At 48.5% G+C, this 27176-nt stretch overlaps 1 protein-coding gene across 1 annotated transcript in view; it reads left to right on the forward strand.

The window, feature by feature from the left end:
• Positions 1-26491, forward strand: part of LOC146869185 (E3 ubiquitin-protein ligase TRIM39-like) — an 84971-nt gene extending 58480 nt beyond the window's left edge. The window contains exons 5-6 of the mRNA XM_085643044.1: positions 9598-9650; positions 25732-26491. Of these exons, the coding sequence (XP_085499170.1) occupies positions 9598-9650; positions 25732-26243 (565 nt within the window). The 3' untranslated portion in view covers positions 26244-26491. The remainder of the gene's footprint in view (positions 1-9597; positions 9651-25731) is intronic.
• Positions 26492-27176: the final 685 nt, after the last annotated feature.

Genomic DNA, 27176 nt, shown 5'->3' on the forward strand with positions numbered 1-27176 from the left:
GATTTATATATAAGCAGGAACGGCCAATATCTGGTCTATACGAGCACAAGCAGCTGACACGTGTTTCGTCCATTGGGCTTTGTCAAGGCTGCAGAAAAAATACATACATTGGAATGGAACATCATCTCTCATGAAATCTTTTACGTAAAATTCTTACGTGTCAAAACTTCAAATAGCAGTGATGAGGCAAAGGAAAATAGTGACATGAGATTATATATGCGGGTCACAACGCAATGAGGATATTGTGTAAAAATGCATTGTAGCGTCGGCTCACCCAAAGCCATAAAAAGTGTTACCCATGATCGGCGATGTTGAATGAAAGATGAGAACCCAAGGAAGGGGGCCATTGAGAATCCCAGTAAATATTATAATACAAGCGACAAACTAGATTTTGCATGCATTGTTCTCTATAAGATACGAAGAAATATGCATGTTTAGTGTTCCATTTTGCATGCAAGGATAGAAGAAACTTTAGTAGTGAGATTTAATAAGAAAATAGAATACCTGAGCGCCCTGTAGTAAGGACAATGTCCAAAAGTAGTCCGAGAGATGCAGAGCAGATCTTGTCAGAATCTATTTAAAATATATATAAAATTGTATGTATATTCGACCATGCTGAGGGAAAAATAGTAGTGTGCGGAAAAGTAAACATTAGTACACCGCAAGGAGAGCGGAGTCTCCTGAGTAGTAGAAAGGGAAGTGCAAATAACAACATATAAAAGTAGACCAGTTCAGAATGGAAACTGATCACCCAGGTGAAACGAGGGAAGTGATTACATGTGTAGTGCAATACAATTAAAAGGGCCAATGTATGAATATTTGTCTTGTGAATTTCCTAGTGGAGTGGAAAATAAGCAAGAAGCATTTTATGACTGACTGGTGGTGATCGGTCAGTATAATACCAAAAGAGGCCATCTAGGGTAACCTACCAAACCCACACATTTCTGAAAAATAGAGACCCGGGAGAGTCCAGGGAGGTATGGCTTGCGTGGATCCCCCAATGTTTCCCTAGCCAGAATCCCCTGCAAACCTCAAATTTTGCTGAAAAAAATCAAAATGTTCTCAAATGTCTGTGTAAGAAAGTTCTAGGATCACAGGACTGACACAAGTTTCCTGACACTCAGCGCTCCCCCAGGTCTCCCGATAAAAATGATACCTCACTCGTGTGGGTGGGTCAAGTACCCATGGGCCAAAAACATATTGTGGAGACTTCAAAATTACCCATCATAAAAAGACCTGGTTTTGCAGGGAGGGGGCACCGGGGATTTTTTGCCCCTGGGATCGAGGCCATCTAGGGGAACCTACCAAACCCACACATTTCTGAAAACTAGACAACTCGGGGAGTCCAATGAGATATGGCATGCGTAGATCCCTCAATGTTTTCTTACCCAGAATCCCCTGCAAACCTCAAATGTAAGTAAAAATGATCACTTTCTCTGTAATTTTTTGCGTGGGATCACCATGCCGGCACAAATGTCCTACCACCCAACATTCTCCTTGTTCTCCCGAGCAAATAATGATACCTCACCTAGGTTTGCAAGGGATTCTGGGAAGAGAACCTGGTGGAAGCCACACAAGTCACCCCATCCTGGATTCCCCTGGATGTCTAATTTTCAAAATGTTATAGGTTTGCTAGGTTTACATGGGTGCCAGTAGAGCTAGGAGTTCAAAGTCTACAGCTAGGCACTTTGCAAAAAAAGGGTAGGTTTTCACTGTAAAAATGTGGTGTTTTGCGCCGTTTCCTGTCACGGGCACCAGGCCTACCCATACAAGTGAGGTATCTTTTTTATCTGAAGACTTTGGGGAATGCAGGGTGTGTGGAATTTTGTGGATCCACGCAAATTCCAGAACTTTCCATCACAGAAACGTGAAGAAAATGTGTTTGTTTTATAAAGTTTGAGGTTGGCAAGGAATTCTGGGTAAGAGAACCTGGTAAAAGCGACACTAGTCACCCCATCCTGGATTCCACTGGGTGTCTAGTTTTCAAAAATGTATAGGTTGGCTAGGTTTCCCTAGGTGCCGGCAGAGCTTGGGTTCAGAATCTACAGCTATGCACTTCACAAAGAAAGGGTCAGTTTTCACTGTAAAAATATGGTGTGTCCATGTTGTGTTTCGGGACGTTTCCTGTCGCTGGCACTAGGCCTACCCACACAAGTGAGGCACCATTTTTGCTGGGAGACTTCGGGAAACATAGAATAGTAAAAGAAGTGTTTTTGCCAATTGACTTTCTATGCATTTATCCCTTCCAAATGTAGGACAGTGTGTAAAAAAGTATAATTTTCAGCCCTCTAATTCACTTGCTGGTATAGGTACCCAGATATATGGACTTGTGCAAATAACCACTGCTTCAAAATACCCTTTTGTTGTTCCCATTTCGGAAATACATAGTTTTCCTCGATACCTATTTTTCACTCTTTATATTTGCTGTACACCCGGTGCACAATGAAAAACCATCTTAAGGCGCAGCTCAGTTACTGGCTCTGGGTTCTTGGTGATCCTACAAGTCCTATATATCCCCACAACCAGAAGGGTCCTGTGGATGTAACTGTATATTGCTTTACAAAATCTGTCATACTTAAAAGAAGTTACCGGTGACAACGTTGGCACAAATGGCTGAATTTTCAATTCATTTTCAGTTTTCCCTATTTTTAACTGTTAGGTTCTATAAGAAAACCTTGAGGAATCTACACAAATGACCCCTTACTGAACTCAGAGTTTTGTCTACTTTTCAGAAATGTATAGCTCTCCAGGATCATTATTGCTTTCATACCCATTTGTACCAATAACTGAAAGGAGGTTGAAAGCACAAAAAATAGCAAAAATGGGCTATGTCCCAGTAAAATGCCAAAACTTTGTAAATAAATTTGGTTTTCTGACAAAAGTCTGTCAGTCCCTGAAAGCTGGGAAGATGGTGATATCAGCACCATACACCATTTGTTGATACCATTTGCAGGGAAAAAACTGACGCTTTCATCTTCCAGTACGTTTTTCCTATTTTTCCCTCAAAATTTAACTGTATTTTGGCTAATTTCTGCGTCCCCTCCAGGGGAATACACAAACCTTGGGTACCTTTAGAATCCTCAGGATGTTGTAAGAAAAGGACACAAATTTGATATGGATACTTTATATGGAGAAAAAGTTACTCATATCACCTTCCAGCTAAGTAAGCTGTGAGCAAGACGCCTCTACCTGGAGTGTCTAACGTATGTGTTTGCTGAATATTTCTTATAGTTTTGCCCTTTTGTAGGAAGGAGAACTGCCCATTTATTAGCAAAATAGAGGTGTAGTAATAGGATGTTATAATTTTCTTTGCCATATCACAAAGGGACGCCATCTTTGATCTACTGATATAAAGCTGCTGACCCTGCCTTGCTTCAGTCTCCTCCGGAACTTCTTTCATGAGATCCTGGCTCCCCTGGACGCCCATATAAAGCTGCCGACCCCCCCTTGCTTCAGTCTCCTCTGGAGCTTCTTTCATAATCTCCTGGCTCCCCTGGATGCCCATATAAAGCTGCCGACCCTCCCTTGCTTCAGTCTCCTCCGGAGCTTCTTTCATAATCTCCTGGCTCCCCTGGATGCCCATATAAAGCTGCCGACCCTCCCTTGCTTCAGTCTCCTCCGGCGCTTCTTTCATGAGATCCTGGTTCCCCTGGATGCCCATATAAAGCTGCCGACCCTCCCTTGCTTCAGTCTCCTCCTGAGCTTCTTTTGTAAGATCCTGGCTCCCCTGGACGCCCATATAAAGCTGCCGACCCTCCCTTGCTTCAGTCTCCTCCGGGGCTTCTTTCGTGCGCTCCTGGCTCCCCTCGATGCCCATATAAAGCTGCCAACCCTCCCTTGCTTCGGTCTCCTCCGAAGCTTCTTTTGTAAGATCCTGGCTCCCCTGGACGCCCATATAAAGCTGCCGACCCTCCCTTGCTTCAGTCTCCTCCTGAGCTTCTTTTGTAAGATCCTGGCTCCCCTGGATGCCCATATGAAGCTGCCGACCCTCCCTTGCTTCAGTCTCCTCCGGAGCTTCTTTCATGAGATCCTGGCTCCCCTGGATGCCCATATAAATCTGCCGACCCTCCCTTGCTTCAGTCTCCTCCTGAGCTTCTTTTGTAAGATCCTGGCTCCCCTGGACGCCCATATAAAGCTGCTTGACCCTCCCTTGCTTCAGTCTCCTCCGGAGCTTCTTTTGTAAGATCCTGGCTCCCCTGGACGCCCATATAAAGCTGCCGACCCTCCCTTGCTTCAGTCTCCTCCTGAGCTTCTTTTGTAAGATCCTGGCTCCCCTGGATGCCCATATGAAGCTGCCGACCCTCCCTTGCTTCAGTCACCTCCGGAGCTTCTTTTGTAAGATCCTGGCTCCCCTGGACGCCCATATAAAGCTGCCGACCCTCCCTTGCTTCAGTCTCCTCCGGGGCTTCTTTCGTGCGCTCCTGGCTCCCCTCGATGCCCATATAAAGCTGCGAACCCTCCCTTGCTTCGGTCTCCTCCGAAGCTTCTTTTGTAAGATCCTGGCTCCCCTGGACGCCCATATAAAGCTGCCGACCCTCCCTTGCTTCAGTCTCCTCCTGAGCTTCTTTTGTAAGATCCTGGCTCCCCTGGATGCCCATATGAAGCTGCCGACCCTCCCTTGCTTCAGTCTCCTCCGGAGCTTCTTTCATGAGATCCTGGCTCCCCTGGATGCCCATATAAATCTGCCGACCCTCCCTTGCTTCAGTCTCCTCCTGAGCTTCTTTTGTAAGATCCTGGCTCCCCTGGACGCCCATATAAAGCTGCTTGACCCTCCCTTGCTTCAGTCTCCTCCGGAGCTTCTTTTGTAAGATCCTGGCTCCCCTGGACGCCCATATAAAGCTGCCGACCCTCCCTTGCTTCAGTCTCCTCCTGAGCTTCTTTTGTAAGATCCTGGCTCCCCTGAATGCCCATATGAAGCTGCCGACCCTCCCTTGCTTCAGTCACCTCCGGAGCTTCTTTCATAATCTCCTGGCTCCCCTGGATGCCCGTATAAAGCTGCCGACCCTCCCTTGCTTCAGTCTCCTCCTCCTTTCATGAGATCCTGGCTCCCCTGGACGCCCATATAAAGCTGCCGACCCTCCCTTGCTTCAGTCTCCTCCGGAACTTCTTTCATGAGATCCTGGTTCCCCTGGAAGCCCAAATAAAGCTGCCGACCCTTCCTTGCTTCAGTCTCCTCTGGAGCTTCTTTCATAATCTCCTGGCTCCCCTGGACGCCCGTAAAAAGCTGCCGACCCTCCCTGGCTTCTGTCTCCTCCTTCTTTCGTGAGATCCTGGCTCCCCTGGACGCCCATATAAAGCTGCCGACCCTCCCTTGCTTCAGTCTCCTCCTTAGCTTCTTTCATGAGATCCTGGCTCCCCTGGACGCCCATATAAAGCTGCCGACCCTCCCTTGCTTCAGTCTCCTCCTTAGCTTCTTTCATGAGATCCTGGCTCCCCTGGATGCCCATATAAAGCTGCCGACCCTCCCTTGCTTCAGTCTCCTCCGGAGCTCCTTTCATGATATCCTGTCTCCCCTGGATGCCCATATGAAGCTGCCGACCCTCCCTTGCTTCAGTCTCCTCCGGAGCTTCTTTCATGAGATCCTGGCTCTCCTGGACGCCCATATAAAGCTGCTGACCCTCCCTTGCTTCAGTCTCCTCCTTCTCTCATGAGATCCTGGCTCCCCTCGATGCCCATATGAAGCTGCCGACCCTCCCTTGCTTCAGTCACCTCCGGAGCTTCTTTCATAATCTCCTGGCTCCCCTGGATGCCCATATAAAGCTGCCGACCCTCCCTTGCTTCAGTCTCCTCCGGGGCTTCTTTCATGAGATCCTGGCTCCTGTGGATGCCCATATAAAGCTGCCGACCCTCCGTTGCTTCAGTCTCCTCCTCCTTTCATGAGATCCTGGCTCCCCTGGACGCCCATATAAGCTGCCGACCCTCCCTTGCTTCAGTCTCCTCCGGGGCTTCTTTCATGAGATCCTGGCTCCCCTGGATGCCCATATAAGCTGCCGACCCTCCCTTGCTTCAGTCTCCTCCGGGGCTTCTTTCATGAGATCCTGGCTCCCCTGGATGCCCATATAAAGCTGCCGACCCTCCCTTGCTTCAGTCTCCTCCGGTACTTCTTTCATGAGATCCTGGCTCCCCTCGCTGCCCATATAAAGCTGCTGACCCTCCCTTGCTTCAGTCTCCTCCGGAGCTTCTTTCATGAGATCCTGGCTCCCCTCGATGCCCATATAGAGCTGCCGACCCTCCCTTGCTTCAGTCTCCTCCAGAGCTTCTCTCATGAGATCCTGGCTCCCCTGGACGCCCATATAAAGCTGCTGACCCTCCCTTACTTCGGCCTCCTCCGGAGCTTCTTTCATAAGATCCTGGCTCCCCTGGATGCCCATATAAAGCTGCCGACCCTCCCTTGCTTCAGTCTCCTCCGGAGCTCCTTTCATGATATCCTGTCTCCCCTGGATGCCCATATGAAGCTGCCGACCCTCCCTTGCTTCAGTCTCCTCCGGAGCTTCTTTCATGAGATCCTGGCTCCCCTCGATGCCCATATGAAGCTGCCGACCCTCCCTTGCTTCAGTCTCTTTCAGAGCTTCTTTCATGATATCCTGGCTCCCCTGGATGCCCATATAAAGCTGCCGACCATCCCTTGCTTCAGTCTCCTCCTTCTCTCATGAGATCCTGGCTCCAGTGGATGCCCATATAAAGCTGCTTGACCCTCCCTTGCTTCAGTCTCCTCCTTTCATGATATCCTGTCTCCCCTGGATGCCCATATGAAGCTGCCGACCCTCCCTTGCTTCAGTCTCCTCCGGAGCTCCTTTCATGATATCCTGTCTCCCCTGGATGCCCATATAAAGCTGCCGACCCTCCCTTGCTTCAGTCTCCTCCGGAGCTCCTTTCATGATATCCTGTCTCCCCTGGATGCCCATATGAAGCTGCCGACCCTCCCTTGCTTCAGTCTCCTCCGGAGCTTCTCTCATGAGATCCTGGCTCCCCTCGATGCCCATATAAAGCTGCCGACCCTTCCTTGCTTCAGTCTCCTCTGGAGCTTCTTTCATAATCTCCTGGCTCCCCTGGGTGCCCATATAAAGCTGCCGACCCTCCCTTGCTTCAGTCTCCTCCGGCGCTTCTTTCATGAGATCCTGGTTCCCCTGGATGCCCATATGAAGCTGCCGACCCTCCGTTGCTTCAGTCTCCTCCGGGGCTTCTTTCATGAGATCCTGGCTCCCCTGGATGCCTATATAAAGCTGCCGACCCTTCCTTGCTTCAGTCTCCTCTGGAGCTTCTTTCATAATCTCCTGGCTCCCCTGGGTGCCCATATAAAGCTGCCGACCCTCCCTTGCTTCAGTCTCCTCCGGCGCTTCTTTCATGAGATCCTGGTTCCCCTGGATACCCATATGAAGCTGCCGACCCTCCGTTGCTTCAGTCTCCTCCGGAGCTTCTTTCATGAGATCCTGGTTCCCCTGGATGCCCATATAAACCTGCTGACCCTCCCTTGCAATTTCTGCAAAAGTTTTTTGGTAAAAGGAAGTGGTTTAGTGTTAAACAAGACGATCACCTTCGGAAGAACCAGCTTCTTAATGGTGTTCACCCTCCATAGATACCGAGGGGCAGATCTTCCCTCCATCTTGTAAGGAGAGCATCTATATCACGGTGTTGCTTGAACATGAAATACCTTTGAAAAACCTTTGGCAAAACAGGAACAGTTTGTTTAATTAAACATAGCGGCCGGGAGAACAGTTACAGGCACAGGGTCTGAGTACTGTCTCAATTTACAATCGATCTGTATCATTCTTATTTACAATTCATTATAGGCTATAAAATGTTTCTGGTGATCCTTGTAGGGAGAGGAATATAAGTTGCTGCCTCTAGAGTCATAAATACATTTTCATGGATAATCCAGTTGGGCCTCGACCTTCCATGGACAAAATGCGGCCAGTGGTTAAAGTGTCCAGATGTCTGGCACGGGGAGCACGTGATCACTGCGTGTGCTGCGATCTGATTGGCTCTATGTTCCTAATTCATGTGGCAATTGACTTTATGCTGTTTTTGGAGCACGCGTTCCCCCTCCAGCCATGCGTGCTTTATTGGGGCCAATCTCCCTTAACCATTGTAGTGTTGGTTCACTAATCCGTAAGATTGATCTCGGGTTTCCCGTCCATGCATTTGTCTGCCGGCTACGTGCCACCCCACCTGTGGCCTGTCAATCAGTAACCTTGGGCCTCGGTCTCAGTGCTTGCCGGACTACGTATTTGCGTGTCGGGGTTGATGTGGCGTTCACAACGGGTGAATCTGTTAATAAGGACAAGATCTTGGTCACATAAATGAATGTATCATTTGTCATATCAGCATCGATTTTTTTTCCTAATTAACAGTGGGATACGTTTTTCTTCTTGCCATTGTCAACAGGAGATTAGAGGCCTCGGCCATTTCATACGCATCGACAAGTCAATGCATTAATTCATACAGCTTCCTTCCAGGCACAAACCACTTTTGATCGAAATGGATCAACTTTTGAAGGACATCTGACAATCTCTTAGCCAAAATTCCTGGAATCATTTTGTAATCACAGTTCAATTAAGATATAGGTCTGTAGGAATCTGCTAACCTAGCGTCTTTACCCTGCTTAAGGATCATAACTACAGATGCCTCATATTAGGAAGGTGGAATTTAACAGCCTTCCGGAGAGATCTCATTAAAATAAGATACCCAGAAACAGAAAGAGGATTGAGATGGGATCCCCTCTGGGCCTGCTGCTTTCCCTTTACTGAGCCTCCTAATCTGTTCCCTTATCTCTCCCTCTGTGATCCCGTCTGGGCCTGCTGCTTTCCCTTTACTGAGCCTCCTAATCTGTTCCCTTATCTCTCCCTCTGTGATCCCCTCTGGGCCTGCTGCTTTCCCTTTACTGAGCCTCCGAACCTGTTCCCTTATCTCTCCCTCTGTGATCCACTCTGGGCCTGCTGCTTTCCCTTTACTGAGCCCCCGAACCTGTTCCCTTACTCTCCCTCTGTGATCCTTCCCCTACGGCCTATAATCTGCTGTTCCGTAAGACATGGGAGTTTTTGTTTTGCAGCCAGTTTTTCATTACTAACATCTGGGTTCAAATCTTTCTTGTATATCCCACTTAAGCTACCCTACATCTTGGTTGTAGAGGGATGGTAACACAGTTTACACTGGCAGGGATTGGATGTGACAATGTTGTGTTGTGGGCGCTGTCAGGAATTCACGTGGACCTCAGGGAGGAAGGTATTTATTAAGTATGTACACGAGACCCCACCAGGAGCAGATGTAACCTGTCTCTGCCCCCCCTCACTCAGCCAACGGCCGCTCCTAGAAGACCCATGCTGAGGCACTCCATAGCATCATATAAAGCACACTGGTCTCACTGAGCCATCTGCCATAGAACACCCACATCCTGTCGTAAGATGTTAAAGGTACTTTTGGATATCGTTAGAGCTTTGACTGTAGTTTATGAACAGTAACTCGCACTGAGCTCTAGTCCGTAGGCGCTGCTCCAAATACTGAATCTTATTTCAAATACAGGTCCTATGTGATGTTCATCAGCTGTTCCTGTAGCTGTCATTGCTCTTTAATACAAAGATGATGTGTGTGTTATTACAGGTGTAATAATGTGAAGATTCAGAGGCCAGAGGAGGTGGTGAAGAGTTATAAAGGTAAATACCATTGCGATGATTAGCTCTGAATATTACTGGTCATGAAAATGATATGGTGTGCTATGGTGTGGTGTGCTATGGTATGGTGTGGTGTGGTATGGTGGGCTATGGTATGGTGTGGTGTGGTATGCTATGGTATGGTGTGGTGTGATACGGAATAGTATGGTATGTATAGAATATTCTGGGATGGTATGGTATGGAATGTTATGATCGTGTGGTGTACTATAGGGTGAGATCATGATATCATATGGTATAATGGTATGGGATGGTTTGGTATGGTGGTAATGGATGGAATGGGATGGCGGAATGGTATGGTGTGGTGTGGTGTGCTATGGTATGGTGTGGTATGGTATGGTATGGTTTGGTGTGGTATGGTATGGTATTGTGTGGCATTTATTGGTAACATTCACTCACGTCAGGGTACAGTTACTTGATTTGTGTCTCTAAACTTGGTCTTTTCCAGATTTTTCTAGATTTCTACTCATCTCCATTCTGTATACGTGCTGCCACATTTCCTTTGTTTAAATCATTCTTCCCCTTGGACATTCATACTAAGTTTATCGGAAATTCAGATGCAGTTATTTCACACCTCACATTAATGATACTGCTGGGCTTGACTACTGCGAGCAACTCAGTTCCTGCAGTATTCTGGGACTTTTGAAAGGGGAATTACCTCAGAATTTGGTATTTATCACATAACACATTCTATTTTCCAGAGTTTTAGCACCAACAGGGACCTAGTGCATGCATCTACACAGACCCAGCTCATGCACCTACACTGACCTAGCGCATGCACCTACACTGACCTAGTGCATAAACCTACACTGACCTAGCGCATGCACCTACAGTGACCTAGAGCATGCACCTACACTGACCTAGCGCATGCACCTACACTGACCTAGCGCATGCACCTACACTGACCTGGTGCATAAACCTACACTGACCTAGAGCATGCACCTACACTGACCTAGAGCATGCACCTACACTGACCTAGAGCATGCACCTACAGTGACCTAGAGCATGCATCTACAGTGACCTAGAGCATGCACCTACACTGACCTAGCGCATGCACCTACACTGACCTAGCGCATGCACCTACACTGACCTAGAGCATGCACCTACACTGACCTAGCACATGCACCTACACTGACCTAGAGCATGCACCTACACTGACCTAGCACATGCGCCTACACTGACCTAGCGCATGCATCTACAGTGACCTAGAGCATGCACCTACACTGACCTAGCGCATGCACCTACACTGACCTAGAGAATGCACCTACACTGACCTAGAGCATGCATCTACACTGACCTAGTGCATGCACCTACACTGACCTAGAGAATGCACCTACACTGACCTAGAGCATGCATCTACACTGACCTAGTGCATGCAGCTACACTGACCTAGAGAATGCACCTACACTGACCTAGCGCATGCACCTACACTGACCTAGTGCATGCAGCTACACTGACCTAGAGAATGCACCTACACTGACCTAGAGCATGCATCTACACTGACCTAGTGCATGCACCTACACTGACCTAACACATGTATCTACACTGACCCAGCTCATGCACCTACACTGACCTAGTGCATGCACCTACAATGACTCGCTAGTACAGTATAACTTGGAGTAGCTCTGTCGCTGTACCTTATAATGCAGTGTAATGAGTAGTACAGTAGACCTTCTAATAGCTCTGTCACTCAGTACCTTCTAATACTCATGAGTACAGTATACCTTCTAGTAGCTCTGTCACGCTGTACCATCCACTGCAGTGTACCGACTAGCACTGTATACCTTGGAGTAGATGTGTCACTCTGCACCATCTAATGCAGTGCGCTGATTAGTACAGTATACCTTCTAATAGCTCTGTCACTCTGTGCCATCTGATTCAGTGTACTGACTAGTACATTACACCTTTGGGTAGGCCTGTCAGTCTGTACCATCTAATAAAATGTACTGAGTAGCACTGTATACCTTGGAAGAGCTCTGTTACTCCGTATCATCTACTGCAGTGTATCTCCATCAGGCCTCTGGAGACCAATCACTGGGTAAGTTAATATTATAGCCCCCGCACAGAATAAGTGGAAGAGGCCAATGAGCGAGTTCACTGGAGATAGTATCAAGTACACTAGGATCGTCGCTATTACATCCATATACTGTACACAGTGTCAGTTTCGTACCCATACTATATTGACATTCAGTAATCGCCCCCCGGCCAAACTTATCAGAGCATGATTGTGTGCATTGGATCCCGCCTCCTTGAGCCAGTATAGCAACGCCCTGAACCCTGGCCCCCGCGTTGTTGCACTAACCACCCTATACCCCAGTGTTTTTAATACATGCAATTGTGATCCTTCGATATGTGTCTCTTGGAGGCAAATAATATTTGCCACAAACGCTTGTAACCCAACCGCTACCCTCGGCCTTTTCTTGATGTCATTGAGACCACAGATGTTGATAGTTGCGATTCTAAGTCTGCCCATGTCGGCTTATAACATTAACCAGATTCTGGCACCACATCGCTGTACAGCAATCGCACCACACCGATCCCGCACTCTTTGCATCTAATGTGACAAATGTGATAAATGTGACAAAAACACTATTGAACCAGCCCCCTTTTATCACCCCTCTGAGGATCCCATTCCCCCTCCTTTCCCCGCCCCCCACCCACCGCCACAACCTAGGCAATCAGGCTCAACCGTGAGCCTGCGCGAGGACGTCTGGACCACTCCTCTTCTCCCTCCACCTCTCTTCCCCACCAGTGATCAAATATACAATAATAGAAATACAGCGCTCCCATAAAGAGGAATCTCCAGCCTCTATGCAGCGCTTTCCCTCGCATGTTACAGTTATTTTTTACCACCGATGGCCCCTGCTAAGATATCGTCCAGTAGCTTCTGGGCTTGGATTTCAGAATTTAAGCTTAAATTCTGACCCTGAAAGACAACTTTCAGCCTAGCTGGATTTTGCAAAAATACTGCAGCCCCTGCTGTCTGGAGAGGGGTTATAAGCTGTCTAAGCCGCCATCAGTAGCGTGAGCGAAATCTGGTTTGGCAAAAAAGGAGAAACCTTCAAAACTTCTTTCAGCATTAGGTCTGGCGAGGTCATACACAGCCTGGCGTAACAAAACCTTTCCAGAATAGACCAATAAAGCACGGGGCAGCGCCCGCTCACTGGACGAGTGCCTTGCAGGTGATAAGGGAAATCGATGGACGCATTGTACTTCCTTGTCCCAATCCCAGTGAGAAAGATCGGGGAGGGAACCTTTCAGCCGGGTTCAGAGCGAAGATGTCCACAATAGATCACGTTTTTAGGTTACAACTATTACATTGGAAGACAGTGTGTATAGAGGGTGGCAGCCTCTAACTCATTTTTGTGGACCTATCTGCATCTGACTTGGTGCCGAGGGACAAACTGTGGGCTGCTTTATTGGACTTGTGGCTCCACCTTAACGTTGCCACCAACTGAAATGACTGCATGAAGGCAATTTTGCCCAAATTAGGTACGGCAAAAATGGTGAACTTACAGCCCCCATACCTGTAGACGGAGGTGTACGCAAAGGCTGCGTCTTGGCCCGACCTTTTTTTTGCCTTTTTATTAATGGCCTAGTTGAGGCTTTGTTTGCTGGGAAGGATATTGATGCCCCCTAAGCTGGCGAACCGTGAAGAACCTGCCATGATGTTCGCCGACGACACCCTTCTGCTCTCAAAGTCACCTATGGAAGTCAGAGGGCCTTAGACAGCTTTATGTTTTTTGCAAAAATAGGGGCTTGGAGTTCAATTCGCAGAAAACCAAATGCATGGTATTTAATGCAGGTAATAGTGTTCGGTCAAATCCTTGCCTAGATGGGAAACCCCTCGAGAGGGTGACTGTCTTTGAATAACCTTGGAATCACGCTCACCGAAAAAATGGACTGGGGTGCCCAAATCAAAAAAGCAAGCTTAAAGCTGGCCCAGACAATGGGGGAACTGACAAAGGTATGCAGAAGGTGTATCCATAAATCTGTTGGGCCGGTGGTGGAAACCTACAAAGCACAAGCTAGGGGTCCTGCCCTGTATGGGACTGCTATATGGGGTCACCGTCCATCTGGCTCTATAGGGAAAATTGAGAATTCCTTTGCCATGCAATTGTTGGGTCTTCCCCCAAGCTCCCCGCTTACACCGCTTCGTATGGACCTTGGGATTAGTCCAATTGCAGACGATGCCACTCTTAGACCACTTGTATTCTGGCGATGTCTGTGGAGTACCCCAGAACTGGCTGTATACAGGGAAGAGCTGAGCGAAGTGTTGAGCTTACAGGGTGCAAGCAAACTACCACGGCAGGCCTTCATCAAGAATACTTTTGCGGCCATAGGAAGGGGTAATTTGTGGAACAATGCAGAAATCTGCCTGTCTGCCTGATAATATCTAGGAAGGACCTGTTAGAGAGCTACAGGGAGCACAAACTTACCCGGATACAGGGGAGTTCTGCGACTGGCTCATTAATTGCAGTGTTTTTAGAGATAAAAAAACAGTACAGATTAGATCCTGCCTGGACGATATCCAGCTGGCTCTTGCCAAGAAGTTATACCTGCAGTTTAGGCATGGGGTGCTCCCGTTGCGTGTTTTCACAAATAAATGAACGGGTTCATCCAATTTGGGATGTTCGGCATGTAGCAATGCAGCGGAGACGGAATATCATGTAATATTTTTCTGTCAAGGGTATAAGAAGGCGAGACACCGATGGCTATTACAGCTATTCAGAAATCTGTGACCTAAGCACTGTGCTGAGGTTTTTAGGATTTTGAAATATGACACGCACATGCCCATTGTGCATTCAATATGACGTTTTTTATTCTCCATGTGGTGTGCACGTCGAGCTATCCTAAAGATGAGCCCATAGGTTCTGCCTGATTATTTTATCATATCAACTGGGTTTGGTACTTTTAATATCATTTTTTTAAGCTTAAAATGTGCAAAATGTGCATCTTGTACCTTTTTTATCTGTATATTCTTTTAAATTTGTGATCATGTGACGGCTGTGATGTTAGCAACACAAACTTTGGTTTCTTGGAAAATTTGTTATGGCCTAATATTGCTCTTGTATTGCACACCCATTTTTATTGGTATTTTATGAAATACCAATGTAATACACATGCAATTTATGAGTAACTCTAACCCTTATTTAGAGCAATGAGAGTTGAATGAAATGTATTGTATTTTTATCTGTGCTTTTATGGTCATACTGACCGAAAATAAATAAAGACTTTTCTCTCTCTCTCTCATATTAATTATAAATTTCCTTATGTCATTGCCCTCGTACTTTTAGGGGATTCCTAGCATCCTTAGATTGTTGTGGCGCTGGCGATTCTCATTATCCTCAAGTTTCCACATAACATCTTTCAGGGTGCTCTCCTGCGATGTACCCTGAACCTTCAGCGTGTCAACTGTATTTTCTAATGCCTCAGTACGTGTCTCTACCATATTTAATCTCTCAGAGATATCAGTACAGATTTTCCCAGTCTTGCGAACGGACCCTTGGAGTTTTTTAGAGGCCAGCCGTGCTTGATGGTTATTAGACTTGACATCATCCTGGAATAGTCGCAGGGAAGGTAAGATTAAAGCTTGGGAGAGTTCCTCCACCTTTCTATTGTTCGATTGCTCCATTTCACCCCCTGGATTCCCAATTGATAGTTTCTCTTTTCCACTTACATCTTCAGGGGGTAGCAGTTGTGCAGCTGAATAATCCCAACCCAATTCCTCCTCAACCTCATTATCACCTGGGTTTTCTTGAACTTTCTTCCCAGATGTCCGTTTGGGTTTCTTAGAGATGGCGCCGTTCTCTTGTCGGCTACTATTACTTGAGGAAGAGCCTCCGCCATCGCTAATAGCAAATAGGCTGGTGTCCGATCCCTCTGATTCCTCAGTAGAGTAAAAACCTTTTCCAAAGAATCCGAGGATAAACAACCAGTCTCGATAGTTTTTCTTTGGGATTCGCTCCCTCTAATGCACCATGCTTACTTTTGCTTGTCATATCTGGTGTACTAGCACCCTTCTCATCATTTGATTTATCGGTAGGTATATCGGGGGGCAGTTATCATTACTTCCAGTCTCATCTGCCAGGCAGGTATGTCAAGATGCTTCCAGAATAGTATTATCACAGTTTGCCAGCCAAGGGGTCGCCCTTTTAGCTAGGAGATTCTCATTTTCCTCCTCTTGTATACCGGGTATTGCAGTATGTGTAGGGCGGTTCACAAAGTTACACACTTCCCCATTACCATCACCATTTCCTTGATTTTGCTGTCTTTCCTGCCCAGCCTTTTCCTTTTCGCTCATGTCTAGGGGTGGAAACATGCTCGAGATGGAAGGTTGCAACCTCTCCGGATGCCTGTAAGCACCGGGGAATTATCGTTATGTGAGGCTCTATTTTTTCCTTTTCCTGCTTTTCCTGTTCGTCCCCTTTACCAGTACAAGGGTCTCCCTTCCTGCCCCCCAATTTGGCATCCGTCCCTTTACTGGGTGATTGTATGGAGGTGGAAGCAGGGGCCGCCATCCGTGGTTTCCCGTTTCCGCGAGCAGCCATCACCACTGACTCTGCGGTCTGCGTTCCAGCCTGTGGAGAGTCGCTGTATCCAGCCTGTCAGCAGCATCCGTGTTAGAACCTCCCAGCGGCCGAAGCAGGAGCCCGGTCTTCCCCAGCACAAGCGTGTCCAGCACCCGCCTCGTTGTTCTGCTGAAGTGGGCCCATAGAGATCTCCTGTCAGACTATCGCCCCAGCACATACTCCGGTTTCACAGCACAGAGAAATATCCAGCGAGAGAGGAGAGAGGAGAGTGGTGACCTCACTCAGACGTCATCTTGCCTCCTTCGTTCCAAAAAACGTCGGCGGTCCGATGCCGCGTTGCGTCATCTTCGCAGGAAGCAGCCCTTACTTTATACCTTCTAGTATAAACCAAGAAGACCGTCAATGCACAACTAATGAGATTCATCGGAGAATACTTCATCTTTGACCCCTCCCAATCCGGATTCCACAGCAACCACAGACCCGAGAACGCTCTACTCACCGCCACAGACGACATCCACACCCTCCTCTGTAGTATCTAATATAGAGTACTGACCAGCAAAGCCAGCCAGCCCACCATCTCCTCCTGGACCCCAGTCACCACTGAAGACACCACTTCGATCATGAAAGGCATCCACTCAGGGGCCCCCCCGGACCCTGCCCGCCACACATCTACCACGGAGCCACCACCACCATTGCTCCAGAACTACGACGCACCATCAACGCCACCTTTAAGACCGGTATCTTCCCCGATGACTGGAAATGCACAGAAGTCAGACCGCAGCTCAGAGAAGACTCCATCCTCGACCCCTCCCAATCCGGATTCCGCAGCAACCACAGCACCGAGACAGCTTGACTTGCCACCACAGATGACATCTGCACCCTCCTCGACCAAGGACACACCGCAGCCCTGATCCTACTCGACCTCTCGGCAGCATTCCACACCGTCTCCCACCGCGCACTCACCGCCAGACTCCACGACGCTGGTATACAAGGAACCGCCCTCGACTGGATCCGCTCGTTCCTCACCAGCAGAACCCAAAGAATCAGACTACCACCCTTCCTCTCCGAACCCACGGAAATCAACTGCGGAGTACCCCAAGGATCATCGCTTAGCCCCACGCTCTTCAACATCTACATGGCCCCCTCGCCGCCATCGTCCGACAGCATGGACTCAGCAGAGTATCCTACCCCAACGACACCCAGCTCATCCTCTCCCTCACCAAGGACCCCTTCACCACCAGACTCAACTTCCAGGAAGGAATGAACGATGTCGCATCCTGGATGAGCAGCAGCTGCCTGAAGCTCAACTCAGACACTGTTTTAAGGTAGCGTTTACCTGGAGCTTTTTTAACCAGTTTTAACAATTATTGTCATTTTAACTTGTATTTTATTCACTTGTGGCACTTTAATACCTCATTCCCCAAACTCTTTGAAGTATTCAACTTTGCACGCCCGCCCGCCATCTTGGAAGTAGCACGGGGAGCAGTCTAGTGTCTGCTTCCCACACGCTACAAAGAGGATCATGGTACAAGCGCGCAGCGGTGAAATCTCTTGAGGCTTGAGCCGGGAGACAGTTGCTGTAGCGTTGTGTATCGGGGGCTGGAGCGATCCTAGCACTGTTTTAAGGTAGCGTTTACCTGGAGCTTTTTTAACCAGTTTTAACAATTATTGTCATTTTAACTTGTATTTTATTCACTTGTGGCACTTTAATACCTCATTCCCCAAACTCTTTGAAGTATTCAACTTTGCACGCCCGCCCGCCATCTTGGAAGTAGCGCAGGGAGCAGTCTAGTGTCTGCTTCCCACACGCTACAAAGAGGCTCATGGTACAAGTGCGCAGCGGGCGCGCGCAGCGGGCGTGCTGGCGTCGCGCTGTAGGCGCGCCAAAGGCAAGCCCGTCTGCGCCCGTCCGCGGCCGACCGGGGCAGGGGCCACGACCCCTGCTCCTTTTTCCCCCACCATACGGAGTTACAGTTCCCAGGCTCTCATTCAACTTAGAAGGAAGTACTCTCCTCTTTGCGTCCCTTCCTGCAATCCAATAGACCGCGGATTAGTCTGTCCACATTGTGGCTTTCAAATCCTCCATGACCTTACGGATAAAAGTACTCTAGTTCGCATGTATCTATTGAACTGTAGGTCACTCCCCAAACATAGCACAGAGGTCTCGCTGTTTTTAGAGGACACTAAACCAGATGCCTTATTTTTAACAGAAACCTGGCTCCACCCCGCATCAGACCCTGACGTTATCAAAGCATTACCTAAGGGCTTTCTGATCCTACGGGCAGACCGCCCCACCAGAGGAGGTGGACTTGCCATTATCTTTAAGGACTGCTATAACTGTCGGAGTCTGCCCAATTCTCTACCCAATTGTGAAAGTTTAACCTTCTCTCTTGAGCTCTCTGCTACCAATACCTTTTCAGGGACGCTTATTTATCGCCCACCGGGGCCTATGGGGCAATTTCTTCATGCCATATCCCCCTCATTGGCTGACTCGGTATGTAGCTTAGCAAACTATACTCTTTTAGGAGATTTTAACATCCACCTTGATAACACTACCGACCATAATTCCTTAGATCTGTCCGAGAACCTCGCTGCACTACAACTCCAGCAGTTAGTAACAAAACCCACCCATTGTAGGGGTCATTTGTTGGATTCCATCTTCAGTAACTGTACTGACCTTCTGGTGGAAAACCCCGCCCCGCTACCCTGGACAGATCACTTTCTGATCCCTTTTGGTCTGTCTATTATACATAGTCCTCCTCCCACATTTAAAGTCACTCGGAAAGAACGGAATTGGTCTAAACTTTCACGAGCGGACTGGGCCTTGGCCCTCGAGTCATCAAGACCTTCTCTCGATCCTGACCCCCCCCTAGCCAATCGGAATTTTAATAACTGGATTTTGAATTCCTTGGATGCTACTCTCCCCTTAGAATGCATTAAACCCAAGCGTGGCACCAAAACTGCCCCCTGGTATTCCCAAGACCTGCGAGAAAGCAAGCGCCTTTGTAAAAAACTAGAGAGGAAATGGCGTCTGGACTTTTCACCCTCCAGAAAAATTGCTTACAGAGCAGCGATAAAATCTTATAAGAACAAAATCACAAACGCACGAGCTGCTTTTTTCGAACCTAAGATCACTGCAGCGGCCTCTAAGCCTAAAGAAATTTACAACATCGCAAAAACTCTCCTTAAACTTCCAGAAAAAATCCCCAACCCTGATGATGCTCAACTTCGTTGCGACGATCTGGCAGAATTTTTCCATGGAAAAATCCAGGCTATATACACCACCTTCCCTATCACCCAGATCCTCCCAATGACTGTCGAAGATGTTAAGACAGAGGTGTCGCTCCTTGTAACACTTGATACACTCCCCCCTCTGAATCACCCCATCTTACAGTCCTTGATGTCCCAGATTAAATCCGGTTCCCCCAATGACCCCGCGCCCCCGCGATCTCTGATGTCAGTCAGTCCACTCATCCGCCCCACTATCATGGAGCTACTTAATGCCTCCTTAGCCACCAGCATAGTTCCGCTCCCTTGGAAACAGGCTATGGTAAAAGCCTTGCTTAAAAACCTAACCTAGATAGCAACAACCCGGCGAACTATCGCCCAATCTCTCTCTTACCTTGGCTCAGCAAGATTCTGGAGGAGCATGTCAATAAGTCATTGACGGAGTTTCTCGAGACCCACCGCCTGTTCGATCCTTCCCAGACTGGGTTTCGGCCCTTGCATGGGACCGAGACTGCTCTGGTTGCAGTGACGGAAGAGGCGAGGAGGACCATCGATCAAGGAGGCACCGCTGCCATTCTCCTCCTTGATCTCAGCGCTGCGTTTGACACTGTGACCCACAGCATCCTTCTCCAGAGACTCTCCAATCTAGGAGTCTCTACGCAGGTCCTCAAATGGTTTAATTCCTTCTTGTCCGACCGCTCCTTGCAGGTCTTCGAGAGTAATGCCACCTCCCCTTGTAAACCTCTAGAATGTGGAGTGCCGCAGGGCTCTTCATGGAGCCCAACGCTCTTCAACATTTATATGACCCCTCTAGCTGCAATCGTCCACCCTTTTGGGATAAAAATTGTAATGTAGTGTATTGACTAGTACTTTATACCTTCTAGTAGCTCTGGTACTGTGTACCATCTAATGTAGGGTACTGACCTGTACAGTATGCCTTAGACTGACTTTGTTACTGTGTACTATTTATTGCAGAGTACTGAGTAGTGCAGTATACCTTGGAGTCGCTCTGTTACTTTGTTCCATCTACTGCAGTGTACTAACTCGTGTAGTATGCCTTGGAGTTGCTCTGTTTCTTTGTAACATACAATTCAGTGTACTGACCAGTACAGTACACCTTCTGGTAGCTCTGTCGCACTGTTCCATCTAATACAGTGTGGGGACTACTACAGTGTACCTCCTAGTAGCTCTCTTACTCTGCACCATCTAATGTAGCGTACTGACTAGTAATGTATACCTTCTAGTAGCTCTCCTACTCTACACCGTCCAATGCAGTGTACTGACTGGTACTGGATACCTTGGAGTAGCTCTGTCACTCTGTGCCATCTAATGCAGTATACTGACTACTACAGTATACCTTCTAGTAGCTCTCTTACTCTGTACTATATAATATAGCGTACTTACCGGTAATCTTCATTGCTCCGAGTATAGTCTTCCTCGCCACATGATTAACGAAGTGAGCTTCAGCTCCACATCAGAACCCTCCAAAGCAAAAGTTAGCCTCCCATGCCTCCCATCCCTTCCCAACATGGCCGACCCCTATCACCCCTGACTTCTATAAGAGGAGGGTCGGTCCAACCCTCAGCCTGAGAACTACCAAGCAGAAACATGAAGCCGATAGCAACACATGGAGGGAGGGATGGGAACTCATGTGGCGAGGAAGACTATACTCGGAGTAATGAAGATTACTGGTAAGTAACCGGGGCATTATCTCCTCGTAAGTCTTCCTCGCCACTTGATTAACGAAGTGAGCACAAACTAAAGCCAAGCGGCTTCATGGAGACTCACAAGAAACTAATGGACCAGAAGGGGATGCCAAAGAAGCAGGGCAAATCCAAAAACACAGACGAGTGGAAGAAAACACCCAAGAGACAGGCAACCATGAGCAGGGAGAGCCAGCCCGGGACAGAGAGACACCGGGAGGGGAGGGCCGAAAACCCAGAACCCCTAAGACCCGAAGGGCTGCCAGAAAATCCGCCCGAACCAATGACTGAAGGAGGACAGAGAAGGAGCTGAACCAGACTATACGGAGCCAAAAGCAACAAACAAACCGGCACCACAACAGCAAGAGGACGGCTGGCCCAAACCACCAAGACTGCCCGACAGACAGTCAAAAGAGAGAGGGAAGCAAAAGCCCCAGGCTCTGGAATCGAAGGAAAGAGGGCAACGCCACCACAGAGACAACAAGATGCCACAGCAGCCAAAAGACACAGTCTGACGCAAACACAGCAAAACAGCACGTTGGACCACCACACCGAGAGAACAGAAACCACCCCAAGTCCAGTGACCGAAGGGAAAGAAGGAAACAAAACCCACCAGGCCGGCGGTCAACTGAGGAGACCGAAGGCAGAAGCCGAGGAACCAGACGCAACCAAGCAGACCGGCAGGAGCCGCAAGAACAAAGGAGAGCGCAAAAAGGAACCCAGCACCCCCTCCGACCCGCAAAACGGAATGCCAACAAAACACCATCAACACAGTGAAAAACAGGCAGGCCATGGACCCATTGGCTCAAAGGACGCCCCGTAAGGGAGCGCAACATCAGCAAAGGCACAGGGCAAAACAGCCCCCGGTAGCCACAGGAAACAACCTCGAAGCAACCCGGCCACCAAAGCAGCCAACAGCGGAAAGCCCGCAAGGCCGCCCAAGGAGCCCGAAAATCAGAAGGGACCAGGTCCGTGGCTAAGCCACCAGAAAGGAAAGCGAAGGCCCATCACAGGGCCACTATGCACAAGGAAGCATACAGCACCAGCAGCATGGGGAACGCTGGATGAACGAGCGTGACATCCCAGCGCAGGGGCCAAGCAACCTGTCCCTGTAATGGTTCACGTGTAGTGAACGAGCCGCCGAAGCGAGGACTCAGGAGGCCACCAAGCCAGCCACTGACCAGGCCCGACCCAGCTGAACAACTGAGAGCCACCAAGAAAAGGAGCGTACAGGGAGGTAAGGCCATAGGCAGAAACACACCAATGGCTAGAAGGAAAAAGAGCCGGGCGAAACGACCCCGAAGCAATGCCAACACTTCCAGGGTGACTTACGAGGAGGTTATGACTAATACAATATACCTTGAAGTACCCATCTTACAATGTACTATCTAATGCAGTCTACTGACTAGTAGCTCTGTTACTCTGTCCTATCTAATGAAGTGTACTAACTAGTGCATATACCTTGGTGTAGTTCTGTCACTCTGTGCAATCTAATGCCGTGTACTGACTAGTATAGTTTATGTTTTAGTAGCTCTGTTACTCTGTACTATCTAATGCAGTGTACTGACTAGTACAGTACACCTAGGAGTTCTATCGCCCTCTACCATCTAATGCAGTGTACTGACTAGTACTGTTTACCTTCTAGTATCTCTCTTGCTCTGTTATTCTGTACTATTCAATGCAGTGTACGGACTAGTGCAGTATGCCTTGAAGTTGCTCTGTCACTCTGTAACATACAATAAAGTCCAGTGACAAATACAGTATACCTTCTGGTATTTCTGTCACTCTACCATCTAATGCAATGTACTGAGTAGTACTGTATACCTTGGAGTAGCGTTTTCACTCTCTGACATCTAACGCAGTTTGCTGACTGCTACTGTATACCTTCTAGTAGCTCTCATACTGTGTACCATCTAATATAGAGTACTGACTAGTACAATATATCTTGTAAAAACTCTGTCACTCTGTGCCATCTAATGCAGTGTACTGACTAGTACTGTATACCTTCTAGTAGCTCTGTTACTCTGTACTATCTATTAGAGAGTACTGATTAGTACAGTAAACCTTGGAGTAGCTATCACTCCGTACCATCTAATCAAGTTACTGTTACTCTCTGCTATTGTAGTGTGCGTCATGTGTGGTAAAGCAATGTAGTATGCTGCGTGTAGTGTGTAGTAGAATGTCCTATGTAGTGCAGTGTGCTGTTCGGTGTAGTGTGTGCTCTGGATGAATACGCGCTCGAGTGTAGTGAGTAGTCTAGTGCCGCACGCTTTAGTGTAGTGAGCAGTTTAGTGTTGCGCGCTTTAGTGTAGTGAGCAGTCTAGTGCTGCACGCTTTAGTGTAGTGAGCAGTCTAGTGCTGCACGCTTTAGTGCAGTGAGCAGTCTACTGTTGCGTGCTTTAGTGTGTGAGCGGTCTAGTGCCGCTCGCTTTAGTGTAGTGATCAGTCTAGTGTCGCATGCTTTAGTGTAGTGAGCAGTCTAGTGCCGTACGCTTTAGTGTAGTGAGCAGTCTAGTGCAGCACGCTTTAGTGTAGTGAGCAGTCTAGTGCAGCGCGCTTTAGTGTAGTGAGCAGTCTAGTGCCGCACGCTTTAGTGTAGTGAGCAGTCTAGTGCTGCGCGCTTTAGTGTAGTGAGCAGTCTAGTGCTGCACGCTTTAGTGTAGTGAGCAGTCTAGTGCTGCGCGCTTTAGTGCAGTGAGCAGTCTACTGTTGCGTGCTTTAGTGTAGTGAGCAGTCTAGTGCCGCTCGCTTTAGTGTAGTGATCAGTCTAGTGTCGCATGCTTTAGTGTAGTGAGCAGTCTAGTGCCATACGCTTTAGTGTAGTGAGCAGTCTAGTGCAGCACGCTTAAGTGTAGTGAGCAGTCTAGTGCAGCGCGCTTTAGTGTAGTGAGCAGTCTAGTGGCGCACGCTTTAGTGTAGTGAGCAGTCTAGTGCCGCACGCTTTAGTGTATTCAGCAGCCTAGTGCCGCTCGCTTTAGTGTAGTGAGCAGTCTAGTGCAGCGCGCTTTAGTGTAGTGAGCAGTCTAGTGCCGCACGCTTTAGTGTAGTGAGCAGTATAGTGCAGCGCGCTTTAGTGTAGTGAGCAGTCTAGTGCTGCACGCTTTAGTGTAGTCAGCAGTCTAGTGCCGCTCGCTTTAGTGAGCAGTCTAGTGCAGCGCGCTTTAGTGTAGTGAGCAGTCTAGTGCTGCAGGCTTTAGTGTAGTCAGCAGTCTAGTGCCGCTCGCTTTAGTGTAGTGAGCAGTCTAGTGCCGCTCACTTTAGTGTAGTGAGCAGTATAGTGCTGTGTGCTTTAGTGTAGTGAGTAATCTAGTGCCGCACGCTTTAGTGTAGTCAGCAGTCTAGTGCTGCTCGCTTTAGTGAGCAGTCTAGTGCAGCCCGCTTTAGTGTAGTGAGCAGTCTAGTGCTGCACACTTTAGTGTAGTCAGCAGTCTAGTGCCGCACGCTTTAGTGTATTCAGCAGCCTAGTCCCGCTCGCTTTAGTGTAGTGAGCAGTCTAGTGCAGCGCGCTTTAGTGTAGTGAGCAGTCTAGTGCCGCACGCTTTAGTGTAGTGAGCAGTATAGTGCAGCGCGCTTTAGTGTAGTGAGAAGTCTAGTGCTGCACGCTTTAGTGTAGTCAGCAGTCTAGTGCCGCTCGCTTTAGTGAGCAGTCTAGTGCAGCGCGCTTTAGTGTAGTGAGCAGTCTAGTGCTGCAGGCTTTAGTGTAGTCAGCAGTCTAGTGCCGCTCGCTTTAGTGTAGTGAGCAGTCTAGTGCCGCTCGCTTTAGTGTAGTGAGCAGTATAGTGCTGTGTGCTTTAGTGTAGTGAGTAATCTAGTGCCGCACGCTTTAGTGTAGTCAGCAGTCTAGTGCTGCTCGCTTTAGTGAGCAGTCTAGTGCAGCCCGCTTTAGTGTAGTGAGCAGTCTAGTGCTGCACACTTTAGTGTAGTCAGCAGTCTAGTGCCGCTCGCTTTAGTGTAGTGAGCAGCCTAGTGCCGCTCGCTTTAGTGTAGTGAGCAGTCTAGTGCCACACGCTTTAGTGTAGTGAGCAGTCTAGTGCTGCACGCTTTAGTGTAGTCAGCAGTCTAGTGCCGCTCGCTTTAGTGTAGTGAGCAGTCTAGTGCCGCTCGCTTTAGTGTAGTGAGCAGTATAGTGCTGTGTGCTTTAGTGTAGTGAGTAATCTAGTGCCGCACGCTTTAGTGTAGTCAGCAGTCTAGTGCTGCTCGCTTTAGTGAGCAGTCTAGTGCAGCCCGCTTTAGTGTAGTGAGCAGTCTAGTGCTGCACACTTTAGTGTAGTCAGCAGTCTAGTGCCGCTCGCTTTAGTGTAGTGAGCAGCCTAGTGCCGCTCGCTTTAGTGTAGTGAGCAGTCTAGTGCCACACGCTTTAGTGTAGTGAGCAGTCTAGTGCTGCACGCTTTAGTGTAGTGAGCGGTGTAGTGCCACACGCTTTAGTGTAGTGAGCAGTCTAGTGTCCCTCGCTTTAGTGTAGTGAGCAGTCTAGTGCCGCGCTCTCTAGTGCCGCGTGATCCTTCCAGGTGTGGTGTACATTAATCATATGTAAAACAGAAGCAGTAATTACACCCTTTCTTTGTGTCATTAAATCTCTAATTGTGAATCTCTTCTCTGCAGTGATGGTGACTCTGGATCCTGACACGGCTCATCGTCGGCTCCTCCTGTCTGAGGGGGGGCGACGTGTGAGATGGATGTGCACAGCTCAGACCCTGCCGGACACCCCCAAGAGATTCACCTCCTGGCCCTGTGTGCTGGGGAGCGAGGGGTTCACCTCCGGCAGACATTACTGGGAGGTGCAGCTGCTGCAGGAGGGGGGAGGGTGGCGTGTGGGGGTCGCAGCAGAGTCTGTGAACAGGAAGGGAGGGTTCACATGGTCACCTGAGGGGGGAGTCTGGGCTGTGCAGGGGTGTGAGGGTCAGTACTGGGCTCTCACCTCCCCTCCGACCCCTCTGACCCCTCGTGAGAAGCCCCTGAAGCTGGGGGTGTATCTGGACTACGAGGGGGGGCGGCTGTCCCTGTACAATGCGGACTCCATGGAGCTTCTCTTCTCCTTCCCGCGGGCGCCCTTCACGCAGAGGCTCTTCCCGATCTTCCATCTCTGGGGAGGAGCGGAGCTGAGGCTGGTGTGAGCCCCCCCCCCCCCCTCCTGCCCCCAACTGCCATCCACGGTTCAAACACCAACATTCCAAAGGACCTTCTTCACAAGGACCCTCTCACCTGTTTCCATGATAACCAGAAGCCTCACGTGAAACTATGTATCTCTTTTCCTTGTACATTTTTAAAACAAGGGCAGACAATGTTTGCCGTGTGAGTCATGCACCAAACCGCATGTAACATATGATAAAGTCTCTGCAGAATTAAACAAGCATTGGCTATGGTCTCGCCTGTATGTTGTAGTCTGGCTACTGTGCTCCGTACTGCAAACTTGGTGTCTAGTGCAGTGACATGGGGCAGTGGCATGGTGTGGTGTGCTGTTATAAGGTGTGTGTTGGTGGGATGCATGTGGGTGACATATGCATCTTTACAACAAAAATCACCAATTAGAATTAGATTAATAATGCTTGTCTACAAACTATTGAAGGGCAATAAGGGTAAATGTAATATGCATGGCCCCATGGACCAATCTAACATGTTTATAATAGTAAAATATCGATTGAAAACAACGAAACTACCGGTCTGTCGTTAACTCTTACGTTTACGGTTTGTGTTTCCAAATTCTTAAATCCCTAACCACATCGATTGGCGGCAATTTCCCAGAACACACAGTCACTCATTGCAATGATCTAGCAACATTTTTCTTTAAATCTCCGAAATTTACTGTTCCCTATAAAGTACAATAAATGCACCAAATTCTACCCCCCCCCAAAAAAATCTGGACTCACCAACCATCTGCATCACAAACGCCCCCTCCCCATTACCAGATAAACTCTTCCAACACTTTTTAGTAAAGTGAAATCTAGTTCCGCTGTAGACCCCACACATCCCCACACATCCCCACATACTCCTTCAAGGATGAAGCCACTACTTCCTTCTCACTCCCGCAGGAACCTTAATCTCCAAAG

This window comes from Triturus cristatus, chromosome 1_1 (genome assembly GCF_964204655.1).
Source record: "Triturus cristatus chromosome 1_1, aTriCri1.1, whole genome shotgun sequence".
NCBI classification, from domain to species: Eukaryota; Metazoa; Chordata; class Amphibia; order Caudata; family Salamandridae; genus Triturus; species Triturus cristatus.